Raw genomic sequence first — 24,294 nt, forward strand, 5'->3', positions numbered from 1 at the left:
AACAGAGGAGGTGATGTCAGCAAGAAGGTGGAATAGGAAGCACTGGACCCTCCTTCTCCCAATGGGTACACTGACTCAACAGTAATACATGAGCAAATTCCTTTTGTGAGAAACCCAGAAACTAATACTTAAGAGGCTCCTTCACCTTGGGTAACCATGATGGGTAACCAACCACATCAAAGATGGTAGGAAAATTCTAGATACCCTTGCACCATAATTCCTGCTCCTGGCACAGTGTTATATGATCATAAGGAACCCCCCCCAGCTCCTAGCTTTTTCCTGAATAGGGAAAGAGTTGGACTGTTGTGCCCAACATTCCAACTTTGCTGAGGACTGCCCAAAATACCAACTTCTGTCTTACCTGTCTCAGAATGAAGACAGAACTGGGTGTACTATAAACATCTGGGGGACACTGAGAACAAAGACAATGGTTTGAATTGGCACACAAGCACTCATCATAGTCTCTCCCCCTAGCTCAGAGCAGAGTAAGTGGATAAAAAATTCCAGATCACAGCTTCTCCCTAGGGAAGGAAAGAGTTGGATCACACATCCAACATTCCAGGTATTCTGGGCGGTTCCTAAGAGACTGGCTTCTGTCACACCCATCTTAGAGCGATGATGGGACCCTTATACCCTGGATGCCTAGGTTCCACTAAGAACAGAAATGGTGGGTTGAACCAACATAAAGATTTGAGAGGCTCCTAGAATCTGTGCTCAAAGTGACTGGTAAGGAATTTTTCCTGTATAAGTACAGTCTGCTAATACTGGGAGAGGTGGATCTTTTTTCTGATGTGAAGATACCAATACAAAGAGTCAAGAAAAATGAAGACACAGGAAAATATGTCTCAAACAAAGGAACAAAATAAATCTCCAAAAACTGTACCTAATAAGACAGAGATAAATGATTTACCCCACAGAGAATTCAAAATAGCTGTCATAAAGTTGTTCAATGAGATTGGGAGAACAATGCATGAACAAAGTGAGACTGTCAACAAAGAGACAAAAAGTACCAAACAGAAATCTTGGAGCAGAAGAATCCTGAAAATTTTACCAGAAGAGTTCAATAGCAGATGCAGAAGAAAAGATCAATGAACTTGAAGAGAGGTCATTGAAAATTATCCAGTCAGAGGAGTTAAAAAAAAAAGAGATTGAGAGAGAGAATGAAAAAGAGTGAAGAAAACTTAAGGGACTTAAGGGATATTATGATATCCCATATATGTATTTAAGGGATGTACTTAAGGGATATTATGATATCCCATATATGTATTATGGGAGTCCCAGAAGGAGAAGAGAGAAAGAAAGGGACAGAAAGGTTATTCAAAGAAATAATGGCTGAAAACTTACAAAATCTGGGGAAGGACACTAGACCCAGGAGGCTAACAGATCTCAAATAAGATGAACCCAAAGAAATCCACACTGAGACACATTATAATCAAATTGTCAAAAGTCAAAGAGAGAATTTTGAAAGCAGCCAGCGAAGGGTTTTGCCAGTTACAGGGGAGATCTCATGACTATCAGTGGATTTCTCAGCAGAAACCTTGCAGGCCAGAAGGGAGTGGGATGATATATTTGAAGTGCTGAAAGTAAAGAACTATCAACCAAGAGCACCATACCCAGCAAAACTAACTGTCCCTCAAAAATGAAGGTGATATAAAGACTTTGCCTACAAACAAAAGCTGAGGGAGTTCATTACCAATAGGTCTGCCTTACAAGAAATGCTAAAAAGAGTTCTTCAAGTTGAAACAAAAGGACCATAAACAGCAATATGAGAGCATATTAAAGTATAAGGTTCACTGGTAAAGGTAGATATATAGGCAAACACAGTAAATCACTTTTAATTCTAGGATAAAAGTTTTAAAAAAGTATTATAAACAAAAGTATAAAAATTTGTTAATGGTATACTATATAAAAAGATATAAATTGTGACATCAAACATAAAATGGGGGGCAGAGAGGTAAAAGTGTAGGTTTATGGTATGTGATTGAAGTTAAGTTGTTATCAGCTTAAAATAGGTTACTATAACTGTAAGATGTTTTATGTATGTCCCATGGTAACCATAAAGAAAATACCTATAAAAGATACATAAAAGAAAAAGAAAGGAATCAAAACATATCAATATTAAAAAAATCAATGAAACACAAAGGAAGACAGGAAAAGAGGAACAAAAGAACTACAAGACAGAAAACAATTAACCAAATGGCAATGGTAAGTCCCTCCCTATCAATAATTACTTTAAATGTAGATAGATCAAACTCCCAAAATAAAAGGCATAGAGCAGATTGAATGGATTAAAAAACAAGACCCAACTATTCTGTCTATGAGACTCATTTTAAAAAAAAATTTTTATTTTATATTGGAATATGGTTGATTTAAAATGTTGTATTAGTTTCGTGTGTACAGCAAAGTGATTCAGTGATATATGTATAAACATATACATATATCCATTCTTTTTCAGATTCTTTTCCCATTTAGGTTATTACAGAATATTGAGTAGAGTTCCCTGTGCTATACAGTAGGTCTTTGTTGATTATCTATTTTATATATAGTAGTATATATATGTTAATTCCAAACTCCTAATTTATGCCTTCCCTCCACCTTTCGCCTTTGGTAACCATAAGTTTGTTTTCGAAGTCTTTGAGTCTGTTGTTGTTTTGTAAATAAGTTCATTTGTGACATTTTTTAAGATTCCACATATAAGTGATATCATATGATATTTGTCTTTCTCTGTCTGACTTACTTCCCTTAGTATGATAATCTCTAGGTCCATCCATGTTGCTGCAAATGGCATTATTTCATTCATTTTAATGGCTGAGTAATATTCCATTGTATATGTATACCACATCTTCTTTATCCATTCATCTGTTGATGGACATTTAGGTTGCTTCCATGTCTTGGCTATTGTAAATAGTGTTGCAGTGAACACTGGGGGGCCTGTATCTTTTTGAATTATGGTTATCTCCAGATATATGCCCAGGAATGGGATTGTTGGTTGAAATGGTAGCTCTATTTTAGTTTTTTAAGGCATCTCCCTACTGTTCTAAGAGACTCAGTTTAGATTTAAGAACACATATTGGCTGAAAGTGAAGGCGTGGTAAAAGGGATTATGTGCAAATGCTAATCAAAAGAGAACAGGGATGACTATACTTATGTCCAAAAAAATAGACTGTAAGTGAAAATCTGTCACAAGAGACAAAGAATATTATAAAACGATGAGTCAATTCACCAGGAAGATACAATTATAAATATAATTGCACCCAATATCAGAGCACCTAAATATATAAAGCAAACATTGGCCGAATTAAAGGAAGAAATAGATAGCAATATAATGTCATTGTAGGAGACTTCAATACCCCACTTTCAATAATGGAAAGAACATTGAGACAGAAGATCAGTAAGGAAGCAGCACACTTGAACAATACTATAGATACAATGGACCTAACAGACACATATAAAGGATTCCACCAAATAGCTACAGAATATATTGGGGCTTCCCGGTGGTGCAGTGGTTGAGAGTCCGCCTGCCGATGCAGGTGACAAGGGTTAGTGCCCCGGTCCGGGAGGATCCCACATGCCGTGGAGCGGCTGGGCCTGTGAGCCATGGCTGCTGGGCCTGCGCATCTGGAGCCTGTGCTCTGCAATGGGAGAGGCCACAACAGTGAGAGGCCCGCTGGGTAACTGAGATCTTGCAAGCTGCACAGCACAGCCAAAAAAAAGAAAAGAAGAAGAAGAAAGATCTCAAACAACCTAACTTTACACCTCAAGGAACTATAAAAAGAAAAGAAAAAACTTAAGTCCAAAGTAAGCACAAGGAAGGAAATAATAAAGATCAGAGCAGAAATAAACAAAATAGATAATATAAAAACATTTTTAAAATATCGATGAAACTTGATTTGTTTGTTTTTGAAAAGATAAATGAAAATCTTTTGCTAGGCTAAGGAAAAGAGAAAACTCAAATGAGAAATGAAGGAAGAGACATTAAAATTGATGCCACCAGGGGGGAAATGGGACATAAGAGACTGCTGTGAACAATTATACAGCAATAAATTGGAAAACTTTGAAGAAATGGATAAATTCCTAGAAACGTACAACCTATCAAGACTGAACCAGGAAGAAACATAAAATCCGAACAGACTCATAACTAGTAAAGAGGTTGAAGCAGTGTTCAAAAAACTCCCAACCAGTAAAAAGCCAGGACCAGATGACTTTACTGGTGAATCACCAAACATTAAAAGAAAATTAATGTCAGCCCTTCTGAAACAGTTTCAAAAAATTGAAGATTAGGGATCATTTCCTGGTTCATTTTATGAGGGCAGCATTATTCTGACACCAAAACCAAAGACATTACAAGAAAACTATTCATCCTTGATGAATATAGATACAAAATCCTCAGCAAAATACTAGTAAACCATTTTAAACAGCCCATTAAAAAGTTGATACTCCATGACCAAGTGAGATTTATCCCTGGGATGCAAGATGGTTCAACATATGAAAATCAGTTAATATGATACACAACATTAACAAAATGTTGGATAAATAGCACATTATCATCTAAATTGATGCAGAAAAGCTTTTGATAAGATTCAACACCTTTCATGATAAAAATATTCAAAAAACTAGAAATAGAAGGAAACTACCTCAACATAATAAAGGTCGTATGTGAAAAGCCCACAGCTAACATCATACTCAATGATGAAAGACTGAAAGCTTTTGCTCTAAGATCAGAAACAGCTCAAGCATGTTCGCTCTCACCACTTCTATGCAACGTAGTACTGAAAGTACTAACCTGAGCAATTAGGCAAGAAAAAGAAATAAAAGGCATCCACATTGGAAAGGAAGTAGTAAAATCATCTCTGTTTGGAGATGATGTGATCCGTATATAGAAAGACTCCACAAAAAGCAGTTAGAACTAATAAACAAATTCGGCAAAGTGGCAACATACAAAATCGACATACAAAAATCAGTTGCATTTCTATACACTAATAATAAACTTTCTGAAAAGGAAACTGAGAAAACAATCCTATTTAAAATAGTATCCAAAGAATAAAATAAGAATAAACTTTAAGGAGATAATGACTTGCATACTTAAAACTATAAAACAACACTGAAATAAATTAAAGAAGATGCAAACTAATGGAAAGACATCTTGTGTTTATGGATTGGAAGATTTAATGTTGTTAAGATGTCTGTACTACCCGAAACAATCTACAGATTCAATGCAATCTCTACCAAAATTCAAATGACATTTTTTTACAGTAACAGAAAAGAACAATCCTAATATTCATGTGGAACTACAAAGGACCAAAACAATCTTGAGAGAGAAGAACAAAGCTGGAGGTATCACACGTTTTGATTTCAAAATATATTACAAAGCTACAGACCAATGGAATAGAATAGAGTGTCCAGAAATAAACCCTCACATGTATGGTCAACTGATCTTCAAGTAGGGTGCCAAGAATGCACAATGGAGAGTGGATAGTCTTTTCAACAAATGATACTGGGAAAACTGGATATCCACGTGCAAAAGAATAAAGATGAACCCTATCTTACACCATATACAAAAATCAACTCAAAATGGATTGAAGACTAAAACATAAGGTTTAAAACTGTAAAACTCCTAGAAGAAAACTTAGGGGAAAAGCTTCATGACATTGGTCTTGGCAATACTTTCTTGGATATGAAACCAAAGGCACAAGCAACAGAAGAAAAAATATGCACGTAGTTCTACATCAGACTAAAAAGCACACAGCAAAAGATTTAACAGAGTGAAAAGGTAACCTATTGAATGGGGGAAAATATTTGCAAACCACATATCTGAAAAGAGGTTAATATTCAAAATATAGAAGGAACTTCTACAACTCAATAAAAAAACCCAATTTAAAAATGGGCAAAAGAATTGAATAGACATTTTTCCAAAGAAGATATAAAATTGGCCAACAAGTATGTGAAAAGATGTTCCACATGACTAGTCATCAGGGAAGTGCAATTAAAAACCACAATGAGTCATTCACAATGATGAATGAATCACACCTGTTAGGAAGGCTATTATAAAAAAAAAAAAAACCCAAAAGATACCAAGTGTTGGCAAGGGTGTAGAAAAATTGAAACCCTTGTATACTGTTGGTAGGAATGTAAAATGGTGCAACTGCTATGGAAAACAGTTTGGAGGTTCTCAAAAAATTAAAAATAGAACTACCATATGATCCAGCAATCCCACTGCTGGGTATATATCCAAAAGAATTCAAAGTAAAATCTCGAAAAGATATTTGCACACTCAGGTTCATTGCAGCAATAGTCATAATAGCAGAGATGTGGAAACAATCTAAATGTTCATTAAAGGTGAATAAATAAAGAAAATATGGTATATACATACAATGAAATATTACTCAGCTTTTTTTAAAAAAAATGTTTTTGAAAGCTTTTCGAAAAAGAAGGAAATTTTGCCACATGTGATAACGTGGATGAATCTTGAGGATATCATGATAAGTGAAATAAACCAGTCAGAGAAGGACAAATACTGCATGATTCCGATTATATGAGGTATTTAAAGTAGTCAAACTTACAGAAGCAGGGAGTAGAATGGTGGTTTCCAGGGGCTTGGGAAGGGCAAATGGATGGTTGTAATTCAACGGCTATAAAGTTTCAGTTACACAAGATGAATAAGTTCTAGAGATCTGCTGTACAACATTGAACCTATAGTTAACAGTACTGTATGGTACACTTTAAAGTGCTAAGAGGGTAGATCTCATGTTAAATGTTCTTAACCACAATTTAAAAAAAAAAAGAAAAAACTGACTACATGCTGTTGGACAATGCTCAGTAGAAGGTGTGTTTAGGTTGTTAGGTTGTTTTTATTTTTGGTTAGGGTTTTGTTTGTTGGCTTACCATAGTGGTGAAGCATTCTCTGAAACCATCTTTGTCTCTCATATGGTCCTTCTTGTAATCAGGGCTGGATTTATGTCAATGTACAATGGGATTCTGACTATGTATTAACATTTGAGAGGTACGCACAAGGCCTAAACCTGACAATGTCTTCCTCACTGCTTTGAAACTCCCAAAGGTTCTCATTCATTTGAGCTAAGATCCTTATTCAGGTCACGTTGTTTCCAGATAGCCATTGATATATTGATATATAACATGGTTTAAATAATCTCATCAGCTAACAGATGCATTTTTGTATATTTGGGGGATTAGGGTTGGATCCAAAAGAGAAGTAACATAACAACACTAAGAGATTTGGGGTGAGGAAGAAAGGGAGGGGAAAGGCTTTAGAAAAGAGAGGACTGCAGTGGAAATACTAACAGCTAACTTTTGTCTGCTCTTGGGAGCAGCCCTTCCTGTGCTCATGGCATAGTTATACCATGACTGACAATTCTTAAGGAGAAAGGCTAAGGTCCTGAAACAAAGCACTTATTTCTTTTTTTCACTCTTTTTTCTTTTCCCTTCTTCGCTTTTCCTTTCCTTTCTTTTTTTTTTTTTTTGAAAAAGCTAGCTGTGCTATGTAAATATGGTACCTGTCACAGTGACCTTATTGTAGTGCCAACATAGCTAAGTACTATTAATGTAGCTTGTGGGGAACTGAATATTCCAGTGTAGAATAGGAAACTAAATGTTCTTATCTGTAAAGTGAGGTTATCAGACTAAGTGATCAATACGATTGCTTTAATTAAAATTCTATATTTGTGAAGCATTTATCTATATTGTAAATACTTTCACTTTTTCCTCTCATCTCTGAGGAAGTATATTAAGTTTGAATTTGTCATAACTTCCCAGGGGGTGACTCTTAGTTGAAATGTCACTGACAGCTTGTGGTTTGGACTTTTTTTTAACTAGGCAGAAACAACTAGAAGCCATCACACAACTGCAAGAGGGTGCTGTCAACCAGGAAGCCATCCTCAGGAAGAAGGTCCAAGAAGCCAGCCAATGGTTGGAGGGGGCAGCGGAGCAGGTAAGGTGGCCTTTGACTACATTATATGCACAGGAAGTCTCCTCAGACGTCCTTAAAACCCTGAAGTAAAAATGGAGGAGGAACCAAAAAAACAAAGAGGAACTGCAAAGTTCAGTCCCTCTCGACTAGCAGTGAGCGGAGGAAGTAAAGGGGGAGTTGTAAGAGGCGGTGTCAACAGCCTGCTGATGAAAGAGGCAACTTTGCAGAAAGAGGCGACTTGACATACCAAGACTTTTGCCGCTGTAGAAATAGCTCAGGCATACGAAGCCCATGCAAACACAGAATTGCAGAAGTTCAGTGGAAGCTTATCACTTCCCTGAGAAGAAAAGCACATTTTCAGTTTCGTGTGCATAAGAGTGAGTGCTCAATTGCTTTCTTTCCCGGCCACCCTGCTAAAATCCAGCATTAACTGTCGGTATCCAGGTGGAGGATGGAGATCAGACAGCCCACTCTGCCAGGGAAAAAGCTAAGCCTTTGCTGCGTAAATTAGAGGAAGCAATTTCGGATCAACGAAATCTCCAGACTATAAATACTGAGTTAGTGAACACTTGCCAGACACTTGAGCAGAAGACAAGAAAACCGAAAAGTGAGTAGCAAGTATTTGTTATGTCTGAATTTGGTCCACTCTGAGGTGGGGCAGAAGGACTACAGCCATTTTTCTAGATTCCAGCTGCTATCTTATTACTGAATTCATGATGATGAAATGGCTCCAGAAGCAGTGTTATGGGCTTCCAGAGAGATCTGCCTAGTGGCTAGGTGGATGGATTTAACCATTAACTTTCCCTTTTGGTTGTCTACTACAAGCTGGATTTTTCCATGACTGTTATTTCTTTAAAAATTAAACAAAACCTCTCAATATCTGTAAAAGTAAACATGGAAAAAAATCTTGTATGCATGAGATAGTTGAACTTGCAAATTGTTTACATATTCTACTCTGACTTTATTAGCTGGTTTGTACCCATCATATGGTAGAAGAGGCCCTGCCTCTCTATTTTCTTTTAAGCAGTAATTTTAGAGTTGAGCAAAATACTTATGAATTCAATGTGTATCAAAATATTATATATGTGTGAAAATTCTTTTAAAATTTTGTGTTCTTCACCTATATATTTTACTTTAAAAACTAGAACATTTGCCATTTTACCTAAAAGTAGATAAGCGTTTACTGAGGACTGGGGGTGAGAAGACAATTGTCAAATTACAGAGGTCAGATTATTTTTAAGCTTATTTTATTCTAGAAACATGGTTCAGTAAAAATGAAGCTTATGTATGTGACCATTTATCAGACAACTGCCTTTGTCCAGCCTGCTTCTCGTTCTAGCAGTATAAAGGTTCTTTTTATAGAAAGTTATTGGTTTGGGTAATAACTAAATAGAAACTTAAGGTAAGCTAGTGATGGAAAATTTCAGACTTGTGTTTGTTTTGGATTTATTGTACCCTTTCTACTGTTATCTGAGAAAGCTCTTTAAGAGTTTAAAGGAATTGGCTAGTTCTAAGATAGCAGTGGTTATTCAACACTTTATTATTATTTTTATTTCTAAGCCTTGTAGAACTTGATCATTTTCAATAACAGTAAGTGTCATTTTACTCTGCTTAACTCTGTCAGACAATGTAAAGCATGCTTTAAATTACATAATCTTTATGGTATTTTTTTGTATTGCTCAGAGGGCATTGGAGAATGTCCCCTTGTGATTGGAGTTGTTAATTTTGAGCCATGAACATGCCTTCGTTAAGGCATTCCAAATTTGGTTTATGGTGTGTTTGCGTTAGACACTGTGCTTAGAGCTCCAATCGTTTGATCCAGTTATTTTTATCCTTTGCTTAAATCAATATTATACCCCATAGTTTTAGAAAACAAAGGATTTATCCCCTCCTCCCACCTACTATGGCTTGTAGTACCTTCTTGGAAAAGTCAGCCTTTGTAACTTATTCCAAAATATACATTCTCAATGTTATGAACTTGCTGGTGTCTTCCCAGTCTATCCTCAGGGGATAATTGGTCCAAGTATCATTTAAAATAGACTATGAAAGCTGCCCTATGTTGAATGCATGTATTTTTTTCTGGCTGGATAAAGTAGGGTGGATGCTTCCTTTCTGTCTTGAATTGCTCACAGTCTGCCAGCCTTTATTAGCTCCTTTACTTGTTAGTATTTTTTGCTGCCCAAAGAAGGCATACCTATCCACATTTTGCTCTTAAGACCCTTTGCTTACGAAGATCTTTCCAATAATGCCCTTAAAAATCAACCTTTATAAGAAGAGGGTAGCACATATTTTCAAAAAGTCTATAGAGCAGATTTTCCAGATAGACTGTGAACAAACGTCAACAAGGTAGGACAGTTACAACACCAACACGTCCTCACACATTCCACCATGACCACTGCCATCACATACTGTTTGAATTCTGAGTCAGACAACAAAACTGTTTAAATCCACTTAGTTCTTGTGAAGCTTTCCGGTTATAGCTTCATAAGTTCACTAAGTGTTACGGCAATTGCTTTCTGCTGCATCTAAGACAGGGTCATTAGCAAATTGTGTGAGGATGCGGTTGTTGTGTCCAAATGTTTAGGTCAATGACAATGTTCACAAACTGGAAGTAGGAAGTCGCTTATGACATCTGATGACATACCTGAGTTTAATGTTGAATAAATAATATTGTTCAAGTTTTCAGTTGCCATCAGGACTGAACTGATTTATGAGGTAATTAGTGTGCCTGCTTGCCCCCCTGAAATGCACCATTAGAACTACTCAATTTCTTGAATGGTAACATATATTTTCTTTCTTCTGCTTCTTCATATGTATCTAAGTATCTTAACAAAGGCAACAGTGCATATGTAAATGAATGTTTGCTTTAAAAAGGAATAAAGCTTCTTAGATCTAGGGCATGCATGCAACATATTAGGGTGAATCCAATGTGCAGGAAACATAGACTAAATGATCTAATCCAAGCTATCACCCCTTTAGTATTCATCCTTTTTTGCCCTTATCTACATAAAATCTTCATTGACTTGCTTATTCAACAGACAATGAGTGAAACTGTAAGTATTTCCTTTAGAAACCATAAATATTTCTTTGGAGAGAGAGCCTGAGAAGCTCCTGTATATTATAATTCCTTATTTGAACATAGTATCTGATATGAACTTTATAGTTAAGAGAAGGCTTTCACCTAGATGAACTCACTGGAAACTCTCTTCTGGCTTGCTATTCTTAGCGTGGAGGGCATGATGTATGGGGCAGATAACAGCCTACGGCTTTGAGGATGAATGCAAGATGAGAGCCACATGTCCTGAGCAGTCAGTACACAAGAGGGAAATGAGACAGGAAGGGGGATTCAGGTGATGGAGACACTTAAACACAGGTGTTGGGGTGAGCACCAAGGAGAGAACCAAAGTCAAATACAGCTTGCTGGACAGCTCTGATGGGATGGGGGCCTACATTTTCCCAAATGAAAGATGCAGGTATGGATGAAATAATCTAGGAGAAAGTATTGCACAAAGATAAAGAGCATGGGATTTGAGGTTAAACAAACCTAGATTCTAAGTCTACAAAAGACTTTGATAAAGTTGGGCAAATCTCTTTCCCTCTCTGAGCCTCAGTATCTTCTTCCAGAAAATGCCAGAGTTGTTAATTTACAAATAATGTAACAAATGCAAACAGTGGCTAATGCTTGGCCATACTGGGTACAGTCTATTCTGCTAGAGTATGTTTCTATCACGTAAATTGTCTCTTTCATGATTGACAAATGGGTGAAGACGTGTAAGGATAATATGGGCATTTCATTCACAATTTTCCTGGGTCTAGGACCTGGATTGGTAGGAATACAACTATAACCTTCAGCAGGAGAGGAAAAAGCCCTCAGCTTGGCTGCTAAGAGGCAGCAGGAGACTTTCACCTTTATTTTAAGAAAATTAAAAACAAGGGTCTGCACCTGGGCCTCCCTCCCAGCCACGTGCCATCCCAGCCCCGCAGAGCTCCGTTTTGCGGCAGGTTGTATTCCTGCCCGCGTTGCTGTAGCAGCCCCACTGCCTCAGAGTTCCACTTCCATCTGCATTTTCTCAGCACCCCACCAGCACTGTGCCATTTAAAGTGCCACCAGCATTTCCACTCCATTGTTTTTGTGCATTTCTAGGATCCTGGGAGTCAGCCTTTAGCCATTTTAAGTTGCATGTCTCAGTGATCCATGTTATCTTTTTAAGTACTACTACTAATTGTGCTTGTTAGCACTCTGGTTACAATGTTGCATATACATTTTTAGCGGTCTCTTCCTAACCCTATTTACTTTATAAGCCCCATTGTTTTCGTTCTTGTTGTAGTTTTTTGTTTGTTTGTTTGTTTGTTTTTCGGTACGCGGGCCTCTCACTGCTGTGGCCTCTCCCGTTGCGGAGCACAGGCTCCGGACGCGCAGGCTCAGCGGCCATGGCTCACGGGCCCAGCCGCTCCGCAGCACGTGGGGTCTTCCCAGACCGGGGCACGAACCCGTGTCCCCTGCATCGGCAGGCGGACTCTCAACCACTGCGCCACCAGGGAAGCCCTCTTGTTGTAGTTTTTTAATTCTTTGTTATTGATGAGTAATTAACATATCATACAACGTTCAGATCTTAAGTGTACTGTCGAACCAGTTTGACAAATGCACATCGAAACACAGAACTGCTATAACCCCAGAAAGTTCCCTGGTGCTACTTCCCAGTTCCTCCCCACTTCTACCTTCACCACCACAAGGAGCAACCACTGATCTGATTTTTATCACTGATGGGTTAGTTTAGGCTGTTCTAGAATTGAGTTATACAGTATATACTTTTGTGTGTGTCTGTGTGTGTTTCCTTGAGCGTAGTACTTATCTATGTTGTATTTATCAATGGGATGCCCTTTTCATGGTTGAATCACATTTCTTTGTAAGAACATTCCACAACTTGATTATCTTTTCTCCTATTATTGGACATCTAAATTACTGGGTTGGCCAAGATGATTTTCCATAATCTTATGGAAAAACCCGAACGAACTTTTTTGGCCTAACTTTTTTGTTAGGGAGAAAGCTGCTATGAACATCTGTGTATAGGTCTGTGTGTGGACCTGTGTTTTTGTTTAACCTAGGATAAATATCTAGGAGCAGAGATATTAGATCATAGTAGAGCTGTAATTCTAACTTTTTAAGAAACTGCAAGCAGTTTTCCATAGAGTTTGCAGCATTTCACACTCCTAGCAGCAATGTGTGGGAGTTTCAGGTATCCACAACCCCAGCATTTGGTGATGTCCGTCTTTTTCACTTTCTCTGCACGACAGAGTATCTCACTGTGATTTTAATTTGTTGGGCTGATTAGCCATTGTATATCTTCTTTGTGAAGTATCTAAGTCTTTTGCCCTTTTTCAAATTAGGTCACTTGTCCTTTTGTTACTGAGTTGTAGGATTTCTTTTCTTTATATATTTTGGATACAAGAACTTTGACAGATACGTGTGTTGTGAATTATTTTCTTCTAGTCTATGGATTTCAATGAACTTTAATATTTGTAATGCACAATGCTATAGAACATTGAGTAACACATTATATTACAGTGTTATGAAGCCCATAATCCATAAACGTCAACGCTTATTGATACCTAACATTATTACAGCTCAATATCATGGTTTTGATTTTCAGCAGCCAATTAATCGCAGGGCCTTTGCCTGAAAGCTTTAGTGCATAGTCATTTAGAAAGTTGTTTTATCTCAGCTTCCTTCAAAGAAAATGTATCCAAGACAACTGTTCTCATCCTACGTCACAGATGGCAACAGCAGGGGAAACAGTGGCCATTGTTTTAGTTGCTTCCATGTGAAACCTAAATGCCCTAGAGACATGGCAGGTCCAACTCCAAACACATAAAGAAGAATGCAAAGGTACATGCAAATTAATGTCATAAGCCAGCTTGTTTCGCCTTATGAAACATATGAAAATAGTTGCTACCCATTGCACAAAACATCTGTTGAAATGAGGTTTACAACTTGGAACTTGTTTTGAGATGGACTATTTCTAAAAATCAAGATTGTCTGGTGGGAAAGCAGATGGGCAATTTAGACAGTCTTATACTAACTCATTATTTCTTCTGAACACAAGCTTAATTTGGAAATTCAAAGACAGTGTTTTGAGATACACAACTTCAGAAGCATAATGTTGGCCACTTCTGAAAACTTTGATTGCTGTTGCTCAGATATAGGTCAGGAGGAGGACAGAGCCTTACTTCTTAATACAGTTAACACAGAGAATTTTTAAAAACTGAATCTCTACTAGAGTTCTAAGTATTAAGAGTTTAATTTTTCTTAACTTACATATGTTGGAAATAGTTTAAAAATATATTTTCCTCCTTGTGGGCCTCATAAACACTGTCAAGCTTAATTGGGAAATGTTATTTTTACAAAAAAATATTCTTACAAAATAAATTTCACATGGGTAATTTTCCACATAATTGAAGCTTTTCAAGCTCTTTATCCCTGAAAAATATTTATAATTAGATTCTGTAATTTCCACATGTATTAGCATTATTTTCATGGCGCAGAATTTCTTCAGGCTACTGAGATATAAAACGGTTGGTCTTTAAAATAAGAAGCACCAGATTTCTATGTGTTTTGGACACCAGAGTATCTGCTGTTAATTTTCCTGGCTGTTAGTGGGTTTTTTTTTTTTAAGTGGCAGCTATTAATACACCTCCATCTAACAGAGCTTCGTACCCTCATTTAATTTTTGTTTTTAATCATCTGTGGGCTGAGAAAACAGTCAAGCTTGCGAGAATTATGTATAAATTCAGAGCCCACTGTCTGAGTGAACCGTGAGGATCTGCCACATGGATAAAGGGCACGGATATCAACATCTATTTTGGTTGTTCCAAAGATTTCAGCCTATTTTCTGGTTCTTGGCTATCTTTCAAAGGGTATAGATTGTCAAATAAGTAATATGTGGCTATTTAACTTAAGAAGTTAAATAGGTATTTTTATCACTTTCATTATTCCAGAGAGGACAATTTGGAAGTTACTGGGAAGCAGATTTCAGTTAAGTAGAGAGACACATATTTTTAATTTCACAAAAGAGTATAGTGAACGGAGCGTTGTCCTATGAGCCTGATCTCGGCTCCACGAATAACCATTTATCCACTTAAATCTTCTGGATATCAGTGTCTTCATGATCCCAGACCTACTTGTAGGAATCTGGGCTTCTATGGCTCCATTTCCAGGGCTTCCATTGCTTGTAGCTCAAGCAGAGGCTTACTGAAGAGACAATTTCCCCACGGGTAGGAGGTTGGACCGAGTGACCTCTGAGGTGTATTCCCTTTTTAGCATGAATAATTCTGTGACTCACTTCTAGAAGATAATTCACTTGCATCTATCAAGGTTAATTTTAAATACTCAAGGGCAATAATGGTTTAGCTGCTCCTACCTGTTTTATTTCTGCTTTCCCAGTTTCACCAGTCATGAGTTGAGAACGTCATTCTCAGAAGCCGTTGTTTTCTCTTTCCTTTCCTCAGGCCTCAAATTGAAAGCTGTTAAAAGTTTATGAAATGGGACTTCCCTGGCGGTCCAGTGGTTAAGACTTCATCTTCCAGTGCAGGGGGTTCGGGTTCGATCCCTGGTCGGGGAGCTAAGATCCCACATGCCTCGGGGCCAAAAAACCAAAACAGAAGCAATATTGTAACAAATTCAATAAAGACTTTAAAAATGGTCCACATCAAAGAATCTTTCCACATCAAAAAATCTTTAGGAAAAAAAGTTTACAAAATGAACTAAGGGAAAAGGGGGTTACGAATTGTCATATTAATCTGGTTATAAATTCTCTTTATAGCAACAATTGAGTCACTAAGAAAGAAGTTAATTAAAGGACAACTCCATGGCTTGCTGTTTCAGGTAAAAAGCAAACAAAAAGACCCAAACCTCTGTGATATGTGTTTACTGTGGGCAAGTTGTCCAGTTGGTGTTAAGATTTTGAAGCTAAGTTATAATATATAATAATTTTAGCCATAAAATTAAATAATCAAGTTAGAAAAGATGCTCTGGTAGACTTTGTTTTCTTATGCACTGAAAGCATTTAGCAAAACAGGAGAGGAGAATGCACATGAGTGCGTGGCTCCTAATAACATCTTTCAGAGAGGAAGCATTTCAGAACTGTATCTGTTAGCAAAGGGCCAGTTTGCTAGTCTTAGGCACCTCCTTTCTGAGACTCTTGAGTGGGCTTTGATGGTTGCTGTCTCTTTTCTCTCCTAGTTGAATTAAACTTTCAACTCCTCTCTGTCTGGATATCTCAAGATATCCATGGTACAGTTAAATGTATTTCTTTCTCTTCTGACACTTGGTGAATTTCTCCTTTCTGTTCATAAATAAAGAACATAAGGAACAGCAAGGTTGGCACTGGAGGGAAGGGGCTGGAGGAGGAAAGAGAGAAGGGTGATATTTGCATGTATCTGTTTCTAGGGCATAATGCAGGCACATCTGTTTAAGGAGAAAAAAAAAATTCATGTAGGAGATTAAGCTAGGCAGAGTGCCTAAAAATCCCCTTACAATAAGTTGAACTGGAAAAATCTCCATAATCATCTCAAGAACACCAATTTTCTATTACAATGTAACTGATAGACATGTCTCTACCCCTTGGACAAAAGTCGCAATTTTATTGCTGTAGAAATTTCACAGACAGCATTTTCACTCTCTGAGTTGAGAGTGGTCTCTGCTTGAAGATTTCAGTGACAAAGCCATTCAGTTTCCTGTTCCTGATCTTTGGATTTCATTCCTAGAACAAGTAATGGGGAAAATGCAGTGAGAGGTTTACCATTACAAACTTGTTCCCTTAATGAAAAATACAAGATAAAGAACTAGTCCATTTTCTCCTTCTCAGGTAGCATCACATCTTAAATCTAATGTATTTTGTATCTGTCACTCTCCCATCATTCTGTCTTTGAATGCACTCCACCATTTTTCTTATGACAGAGCTGTTTAGATGAGGAATTTCCTCACTACGATCCCTTGTCCTGCACGGATAGAATTCATCAACCTCTCCAGGAACAGTTGGTGAGTTTAAGCTTTTTGAAACTATTTAACTGCCAGTTGTGAATCTCCTATTATGCCAAAATAGAAAGTTAAGTCCAATGTGTATTAGAAAGTTAGAATTCTAAGCTATACTGATTTTCTTGAGAGGGTATCAGACAAAGCAAGATACCTATTTTTTTCTTTATCATGTGCACACACACAATTTTGATAGGCCCTAGGAAATGGTACTATTTAAAACTTTTTGATTACGGTATCATGAAGAAGAATTATATAACTAAACTTGCCCCTCACTCATATTTCTTTCCTCAAAGCCTTTGTTTATATGAAAGTGATGATTATTGGGAATTGATGTTATCTTTCTGTTAAATTATTGAAGAGTGATTTTTAACAAGAATTACATTTTTACTGATAAGCTACGTCCCTTTTGATCCAAAGCATGAAAACTTTGTTACTTGATGTCATTTATTTTCTTCTCAAACTCTCTTGCGGGAGAACAGTGATATTCTTTCTAATTTTGGAGATGAAGAGAGATTATGAAATATATTACAGCCCTTTGCAAAGCTAATAGTACTTGATATTCTGTTCAGAAGCAGTGTTGCCATAAACGATATAGTGGTCAAGAAGCAAGAATACATCAGCTACCCCTGACCTTCAGACGTACATGCTGGTACACACCTCTGCTGGGTAAGCGTGGATAGACCCTGTCCTATACCCTGTCAGACACAGCTGGGGGTGGGGTTCTTCTTGAGAGGGAAAATAATTAATCACAATTATATAGCAAATGTTGAAAACTTAGACGTTTATCCCTGAATTCAGTCAGTCAACTTATATTTGACCACCTACTCTGTGCAAGGCACTATTTTATGTTTACTAGAAAGTGAGTCCTAAGGTAGCTCACAGACTATTAAGGAAGTAAGACCTGGGTTCAGAGAAGGCTCTGTAGAAGAAATGAGTGTTGAACCAGGCATGGAAAGACGGGCTGCATTTGGAAAAGCAAAAAGCTTGGAAAAAGTATTCCAACTGGGGAGAATGACATGAGGGGGGAAAAAAATGCAAAAGTTTTAAGTGTTTGGAGAAGAGTCCATGCTGGATAAGTCACTGTGGAGATAAGAGGGCTTGGGTCAGGATGGAGTAGAATTTCAGTTTGGAGCATGTTGTAGGTCACCTCATGGACTATTAATGCCAGTCTAAGGAGAATGAACTTTATCTTAGGAAATGCTGAAAGTGGTGGTATCTCTCATCACAACCTGGATGTGCTTGAAAGCAAAAGTTAATGGTTGGTTCCGAAATGACAAAAGAAATGGGATGATTATCAAAATAAATTTAAGAAGGAATAAGAAGCAAGTAGAGGACTTGTGGATCATTTCAACTAGAAGAGAGAAAACTGCTACCACTACTAACAAGTGGCCAGTTTGTGTCAGACAGCAGATAAGTGCTTTATAGAGACGATTTTACCCACACTAACTCAGTGATGGTAACAATACTATGGCAGCACTGAAAGAGTGCCCGCTATGTGCCAGGAACAGTTCTCTGCTCTCAGAACTGTATGTTCACGTACCTGTTAATTCATTTAACCCTCACCATATCCCTGTGAGGTAGATGCTAATGTAATTCACATTTTAAAGATAAGGAAGCAGGAACACTGAGTAATTTGCAGACCTGTATGTTCATGTAGCTGTTAATTCATTTAATCCTCACCATATCCCTGTGAGGTAGATGCTAATGTAATTCACTTTTTTTTTTTTTTTTTTTTTTTTTTTTTTTTTTTTTTTGCACTACGTGGGCCTCTCACTGTTGTGGCCTCCCCCATTGCAGAGCACAGGCTCAGCGAGCCGGCTCCGCAGCATGTGGGATCCTCCCGGACCAGGGCACGAACCCATGTCCCCTGCATCGGCAGGCAGACTCTCAACCACTGCGCCACCAGGGAAGCCCTGTAATTCACATTTTAAAGATAAGTTAGCAGGAACACTGAATAATTTGCCTAAGGTCATGTGGCACTTAAAAAAATTTTTCTTTATTTATTTTTGGCTGCATTGGGTCTTAGTCGTGGCAAGCAGGATCTTTCGTTGCAGCGCACGGGCACTTCATTTTGGCACGTGGGCTTCCCTTTAGTTGTGGCGCGTGGGCTCAGTAGTTGCAGCGCACGGGCTTAGTTGCCCCGAGGCATGTGGGATCTTTGTTCCCCAAGTAGGGATCAAACCCGAGTCCCCTGCATTGGAAGGTGGATTCTTAACCACTGGACCACCAGGGAAGTCCCCATGTGGCACTTTATATGTAAGTAAACTGAGGCTGAGTTGGTTTAGTTATTTATCCGAGGTCACACACCTGGTTTATGTGTCAGGGTCAGGATTTGAACTAAAAATTGTGATTAATTTCAAAGCCTATGTTTTTTCTATTAAATTCTGCTGCTTCCTATACTCAGAAAAATGTGACAAGACAGTTTCCTCAAAAAAAGAAAAATTGTCACCCTATTTCCTGCACTCTTCAGTGGTTTACAATTACAATGTCGAACTGTTTTTCTCTTTAGGAGTTGATAAACTGTTTCTGTAAAGGGCCGGATAGTAAATATTTGAGGTTTTGCAGGCTGTACGGTTTCTGCTGCAACTATTCAGCTTTGCTGTTGTAGCCCACAAGCAACCTTGGATGATACTGAATGAATGGGTGTGTCTGTGTTCCAATAAAACTTTATTTACAAAAACAGGAGGCTGGCTGGATTTTGCCCCCTGGTAGCAGATTGTTATTGACCCCTCTAGTTGCTTACTAGGTAAGGGTTTCTGTTTCTCCTCCTTCACCCCTACCACCTGCTTAAAAAAATAACTGACATTTCTACCCCTCATAACTAGGCATCAAAATTTAGGGGGTGGGGGGTTGTAATGTTAAAATGTTAATTGAATAGATAAAGAAGATATGGTACATATATACAATGGAATATTACTCAGCCATAAAAAGGAACGAAATTGGGTCATTTGTTGAGACGTGGATGGATCTAGAGACTGTCATAGAGAGTGAAGTAAGTCAGAAAGAGAAAAACAAATATCGTATGTTAACGCATATATGTGGAACCTAGAAAAATGGTACAGATGAACCAGTTTGCAGGGCAGAAATTGAGACACAGATGTAGAGAACAAACGTATGGACAGCAAGGGGGAAAAGTGGCGGGGGATGGTGGTGGTGTGATGAATTGGGCGATTGAGATTGACATGTATACGCTGATGTGTATAAAATGGATGACTAATAAGAACCTGCTGTATAAAAAAATAAATAAAATAAAATTCAAAAATTCAAAAAAAAATGTTAATTGAATTGAACTGACTTTTGTTTTTTCAGAAATGGTCTAATCTCCCAAGAGGAAAAGAAATAGTATATATATATAATTTGAACCATTAATTTCTATATTTATTCTTTTCTGTTCTACTGCAGATGCCTTGTATCTGGATAGTCTTACAGCAATTCCAAGACTAGAATTGACACCTTTCTCATGTGTAGCCAACCGAATCCATGCTTCACGTGAAAGGCCCAAATATGGAGAAGTAGAGGAAGGTGCTTTGGATGTGACTGGAAGGCACAAGTAAGTTCAAAGGGCAAAATACACTTGGCCTACTTTTCGTGGGTGGCCTATTCCTATTGCCTAAACTTTTAATCAGTAAAAGTTTCATATCTTGACATCACGACATCTTTATTGTGGAATTTTTATTGTGTAACTTCTCTAACTTTCTGAAAATTGACAATTTTAAAACAAAGATACCTTTATAGTTTTCTCTATAGCGCTTTTGAATTTCATGATATCCATTCTTAAAGTGTAAAAGACAAATTAAGCTACTTAAAATGTTTCCCAGTTTTTAGGAATATACTATGTACTGCTAGGTTAACTCATTCAGCTAGGTTTCGATCATCTTTCTATTCCTTCACACTCCAGGTGAACAAGTCTTTGGGACTCTATCCCTGTGCTCGCACATACCCTCTCCCAAAGCTCATCTGAGCTCACTCACCTTTCTAAGTACACAGACACTTCTTCCTTAGGAAAAGTTCAGAAATGTCAGTGGAGTTTGTGAGCACTGTTCACCCCAATGAAATTTCCTTTCTGTATCGAGGGTCAGGAAGCAAGACTCTGAATTGCAAATACTTCATTTTCATTTGGGACTAGATTCTCTATGGTTATAACCTCTCTCGCTGATGGAGCTTAGAGCTCTCTTTCATCATGTCTCCGTTAAGACATGAACTTAATTAGAAATTCGGTAAAATTGGGGCAGGGAAGGGGAACTATGTGATAGATTGGTATCTGCTGAAATTTGCAGTTTTTCCACCTGTATTAAGGAACTTTACTGTCTATTATTAGGTGTCCAGGCCCGACAGGTGGTCCCCACCCAGGAACAGATCTTTCAGGTTGCATCAGGATGAATAATGACCTAAGTATGGAAGTGAGTATTGGACTATATTTCAACTTCATTTTTAGCTCTACCATATCCTGACCCTCTTCTATGGTGTTGTTTTGTTTTGTTTAAGTATTATAGAGACGCTTATGGCAAGTACAAGTCTTATACCACAGAATTCAGATGCATGAGAAATGTCAACCTTTGATGGCATCTGGGGGGATTTCTACCCCTTCTATAGTATAAACTCAAGGATATATAACCAAATGGAGAGTTTGATGAAGTGTGCTGAACTTTTTGAAAGGCAGGCTGGTTTGGGACTTAAATTCACTACTGGCTATCAGGAGTCTCAGGTCTCATTGACTCTCTCGAGGTAAAGGCTAGATAATCTTTGAGGTGCTGGTACTTTGCTGTACAGAGTAAGGCAAAGCCCAAGGAGTACCCATTGCTGCAGTTAGATGCTAATTGTACTTCTCTACCCAAGAAGAGAATACTGAGTAGCTGAGGGCACTTAGGCAAACACCCCAGGTCGTGGAGATGTGCCTGGAGCACTTTCCTTGGTCTGCAGTCTGAGCCTGAGGGAACGTGATCTTCTCAGTCAAATGGAGCAGACCATTCTGTTCCAGAATCTGGAAATCCATCACTCTTCCTTTTTTAAAAAAAGGTTTATTGGGCTTCCCTAGTGGCGCAGCGGTTGAGAGTCCGCCTGCCGTTGCAGGGGACACGGGTTTGTGCCCCGGTCCGGGAAGATCCCACATGCCGTGGAGCGGCTGGGCCCGTGAGCCATGGCTGCTGAGCCTGCGTGTCCGGAGCCTGTGCTCCGCAACGGGAGAGGCCACAACAGTGAGAGGCCCGCGTATCGCAAAAATAAAATAAAATAAAATAAAAAAGGTTTATTGTGATATAATTCTCCTACCAAACAATTCATCAATTTAAATTGTTCAATTAAACGTTTTTAAAAATATTCAGAGTTGTGCAGCCATCACCACAATCAGCTTTAGGACATTTTGATCCCCTTCGAAAGAAACCTCACACCTACTAGCAGTCTAGCCCTATCCGCCACCCCACTCCACCCTGCGCAGCCACTAATCTGCCTTCTGCCTCTATAGACTGGCCTGTTCTGGATGTCTCATATAAATGGAATAAGACAATACGGACCTCTTGTGACTGGCTCCTTTTCTTAATATAATGTTTTCAAGGTTCATCCGTGTTGTAGCCTGTTATCAGTGCCTCATTCCTGTTTATGACAGGATAATACTCCAGTGTATGAATATACCACCTTTTGTTTATCCATTCACCACCGATAAGCACTTGGGTTGTTTCTACTTTTTGGCTACCATGAATAATGCCCCTAAGAACATTAGTGTAAAACATTTTGTGTAAACATATGTTTTCAGTTCTTTGGGGTATATATTTAGGAGTAGAATTATTGCATCGTATGGTCACTCTATGTTTACCACTTTGAGGAACTGCAAAACAGATTTTCAAAGCAGCTACACCATTTTACATTCCCACCAGTAATGTATGAGGATTTCATTTTCTCTACATCCTTGTCAACACTTGTCTATCTTTTTCTTAATTAAATTAAATTTGATTTTTTAATTTCTATTTTATATTGGAGCATAGTTGATTAACAATGTTGTGTTAGTTTCAGGTGTACAGCAAAGTGATTCAGTTATATATATACATGTATCTATTATTTTTTGTCTATCTTTTTGGTTATAGGCATCTTAGTGGATGTAAAGTGGTATCTTGTGGTTTTGATATGCATTTCCTTAATGACAAATGATGTTGAGCATTTTTCATGCACTCATTGGCCATATGTATATCTTCTTTAGAGATATGTCTACCCAGATCTTTTGTCCATTTTAAAAAATGAGTTTTTTTAAAAAAATGATTTATATGAGTTGTTCTTATTCTTTTAAGTGTATGTATCTCACATTTTTCCATTCCTTAGTACCCCATCCTATTGAATAGCTGAGAAAAGGAAAGAAAAAGGAAATGAATCTATTTTGCTATTCCTTAGCAGTTCTTGTAAAGTTTTAATAAAGGAAGTTGAACTTGGAAGCTTACAGGATGTTTGGTTGTTAGTAATTTCCCTTTTATCTGGTACTGATTTCACCAAGAAAGGGGAAGGAACCAACATCAGTTGTGTACCAGATGCTTTGTAGGAAAACATTTCCACGTGCCATGTTATTAATTCTCTCTACAACTTTGAATGGTAAGTATTCTCTGCTTCTACAGATGAGGCAACTGAAGTTCAGAGAGGTTAAATAACTTAACCAGGATCACTCAACTAGTAAGTAGCAAACCTGGGATTCAAATTCAAGTTTGTATAGCTTCAAAGATTAATCCCTTCTTACAACTCCTCTGAGAACACTGAATTTAGACGTTTCAATCATAATAACGACTCCTAGTTACCTTGAAAGTAGTTTTTTGGCTAAGAAATAAATTTGCTCCCTTTTGTATCTAAAAGGAGCTCCTAATCCACTCTCATTAGGATATGTGACCGAATTATTTTGTCTCGACACCCATGAAGTAGGAGCGAACGGAGATCACAAGACAAACTCCTGTTAAATGCTCCTGCGGAAATGTATAGATTCCCTGAAGGTTTTCCTGCTGCCTCCGTGCCATTTCTTCCATAGGCCCCAGGAACTAATCTGTCAGCTGTACTCTATGGCTGTTCCCACCAATGTCCACCGTTTCCCTTTTCCTCTGCTCCACTGAGGAATCCGGGCAACCTGTTGACTCCCTCATGCCTGTCCCTTGAGTAAATCCCCACCTTCTACCCCTTCATGCCCCCCACCCATCTCTTAAACAAATAGAACTCTCTCCTTAGATAATGCTTATCTATGCATTCTCATTCATAAGAATTAGGATGAAACATGAAATTAAAATTACAAAGCATGTAATCCGTGTTTGTCCCAGCGACCCATAAATCGTTGTGTTTTCCTAACTCTTTGGCTTCAAACTCTTGGAATTTC

General features: G+C 38.0%; 1 protein-coding gene across 2 annotated transcripts in view; it reads left to right on the forward strand.

Annotated features, from left to right (window-relative positions):
- IRAG2 (inositol 1,4,5-triphosphate receptor associated 2) overlaps positions 1 to 24,294 on the forward strand; it is a 92,168-nt gene that overhangs the window by 34,596 nt on the left and 33,278 nt on the right. Inside the window, exons 17-23 of one of the 2 annotated variants that reach the window (XM_012533439.3) lie at positions 7,831 to 7,945; positions 8,369 to 8,531; positions 15,745 to 15,806; positions 16,881 to 16,961; positions 17,528 to 17,624; positions 20,361 to 20,508; positions 21,277 to 21,358. In XM_012533439.3, coding sequence (XP_012388893.2) covers positions 7,831 to 7,945; positions 8,369 to 8,531; positions 15,745 to 15,806; positions 16,881 to 16,961; positions 17,528 to 17,624; positions 20,361 to 20,508; positions 21,277 to 21,358 — 748 coding nt within the window. Of the gene's footprint in view, positions 1 to 7,830; positions 7,946 to 8,368; positions 8,532 to 15,744; positions 15,807 to 16,880; positions 16,962 to 17,527; positions 17,625 to 20,360; positions 20,509 to 21,276; positions 21,359 to 24,294 lie in introns of those variants that run through there. The other variant, XM_012533440.3, reaches the window with a different exon arrangement.

Source organism: Orcinus orca, chromosome 11 (genome assembly GCF_937001465.1).
Source record: "Orcinus orca chromosome 11, mOrcOrc1.1, whole genome shotgun sequence".
In the NCBI taxonomy this organism is placed as follows: domain Eukaryota; kingdom Metazoa; phylum Chordata; class Mammalia; order Artiodactyla; family Delphinidae; genus Orcinus; species Orcinus orca.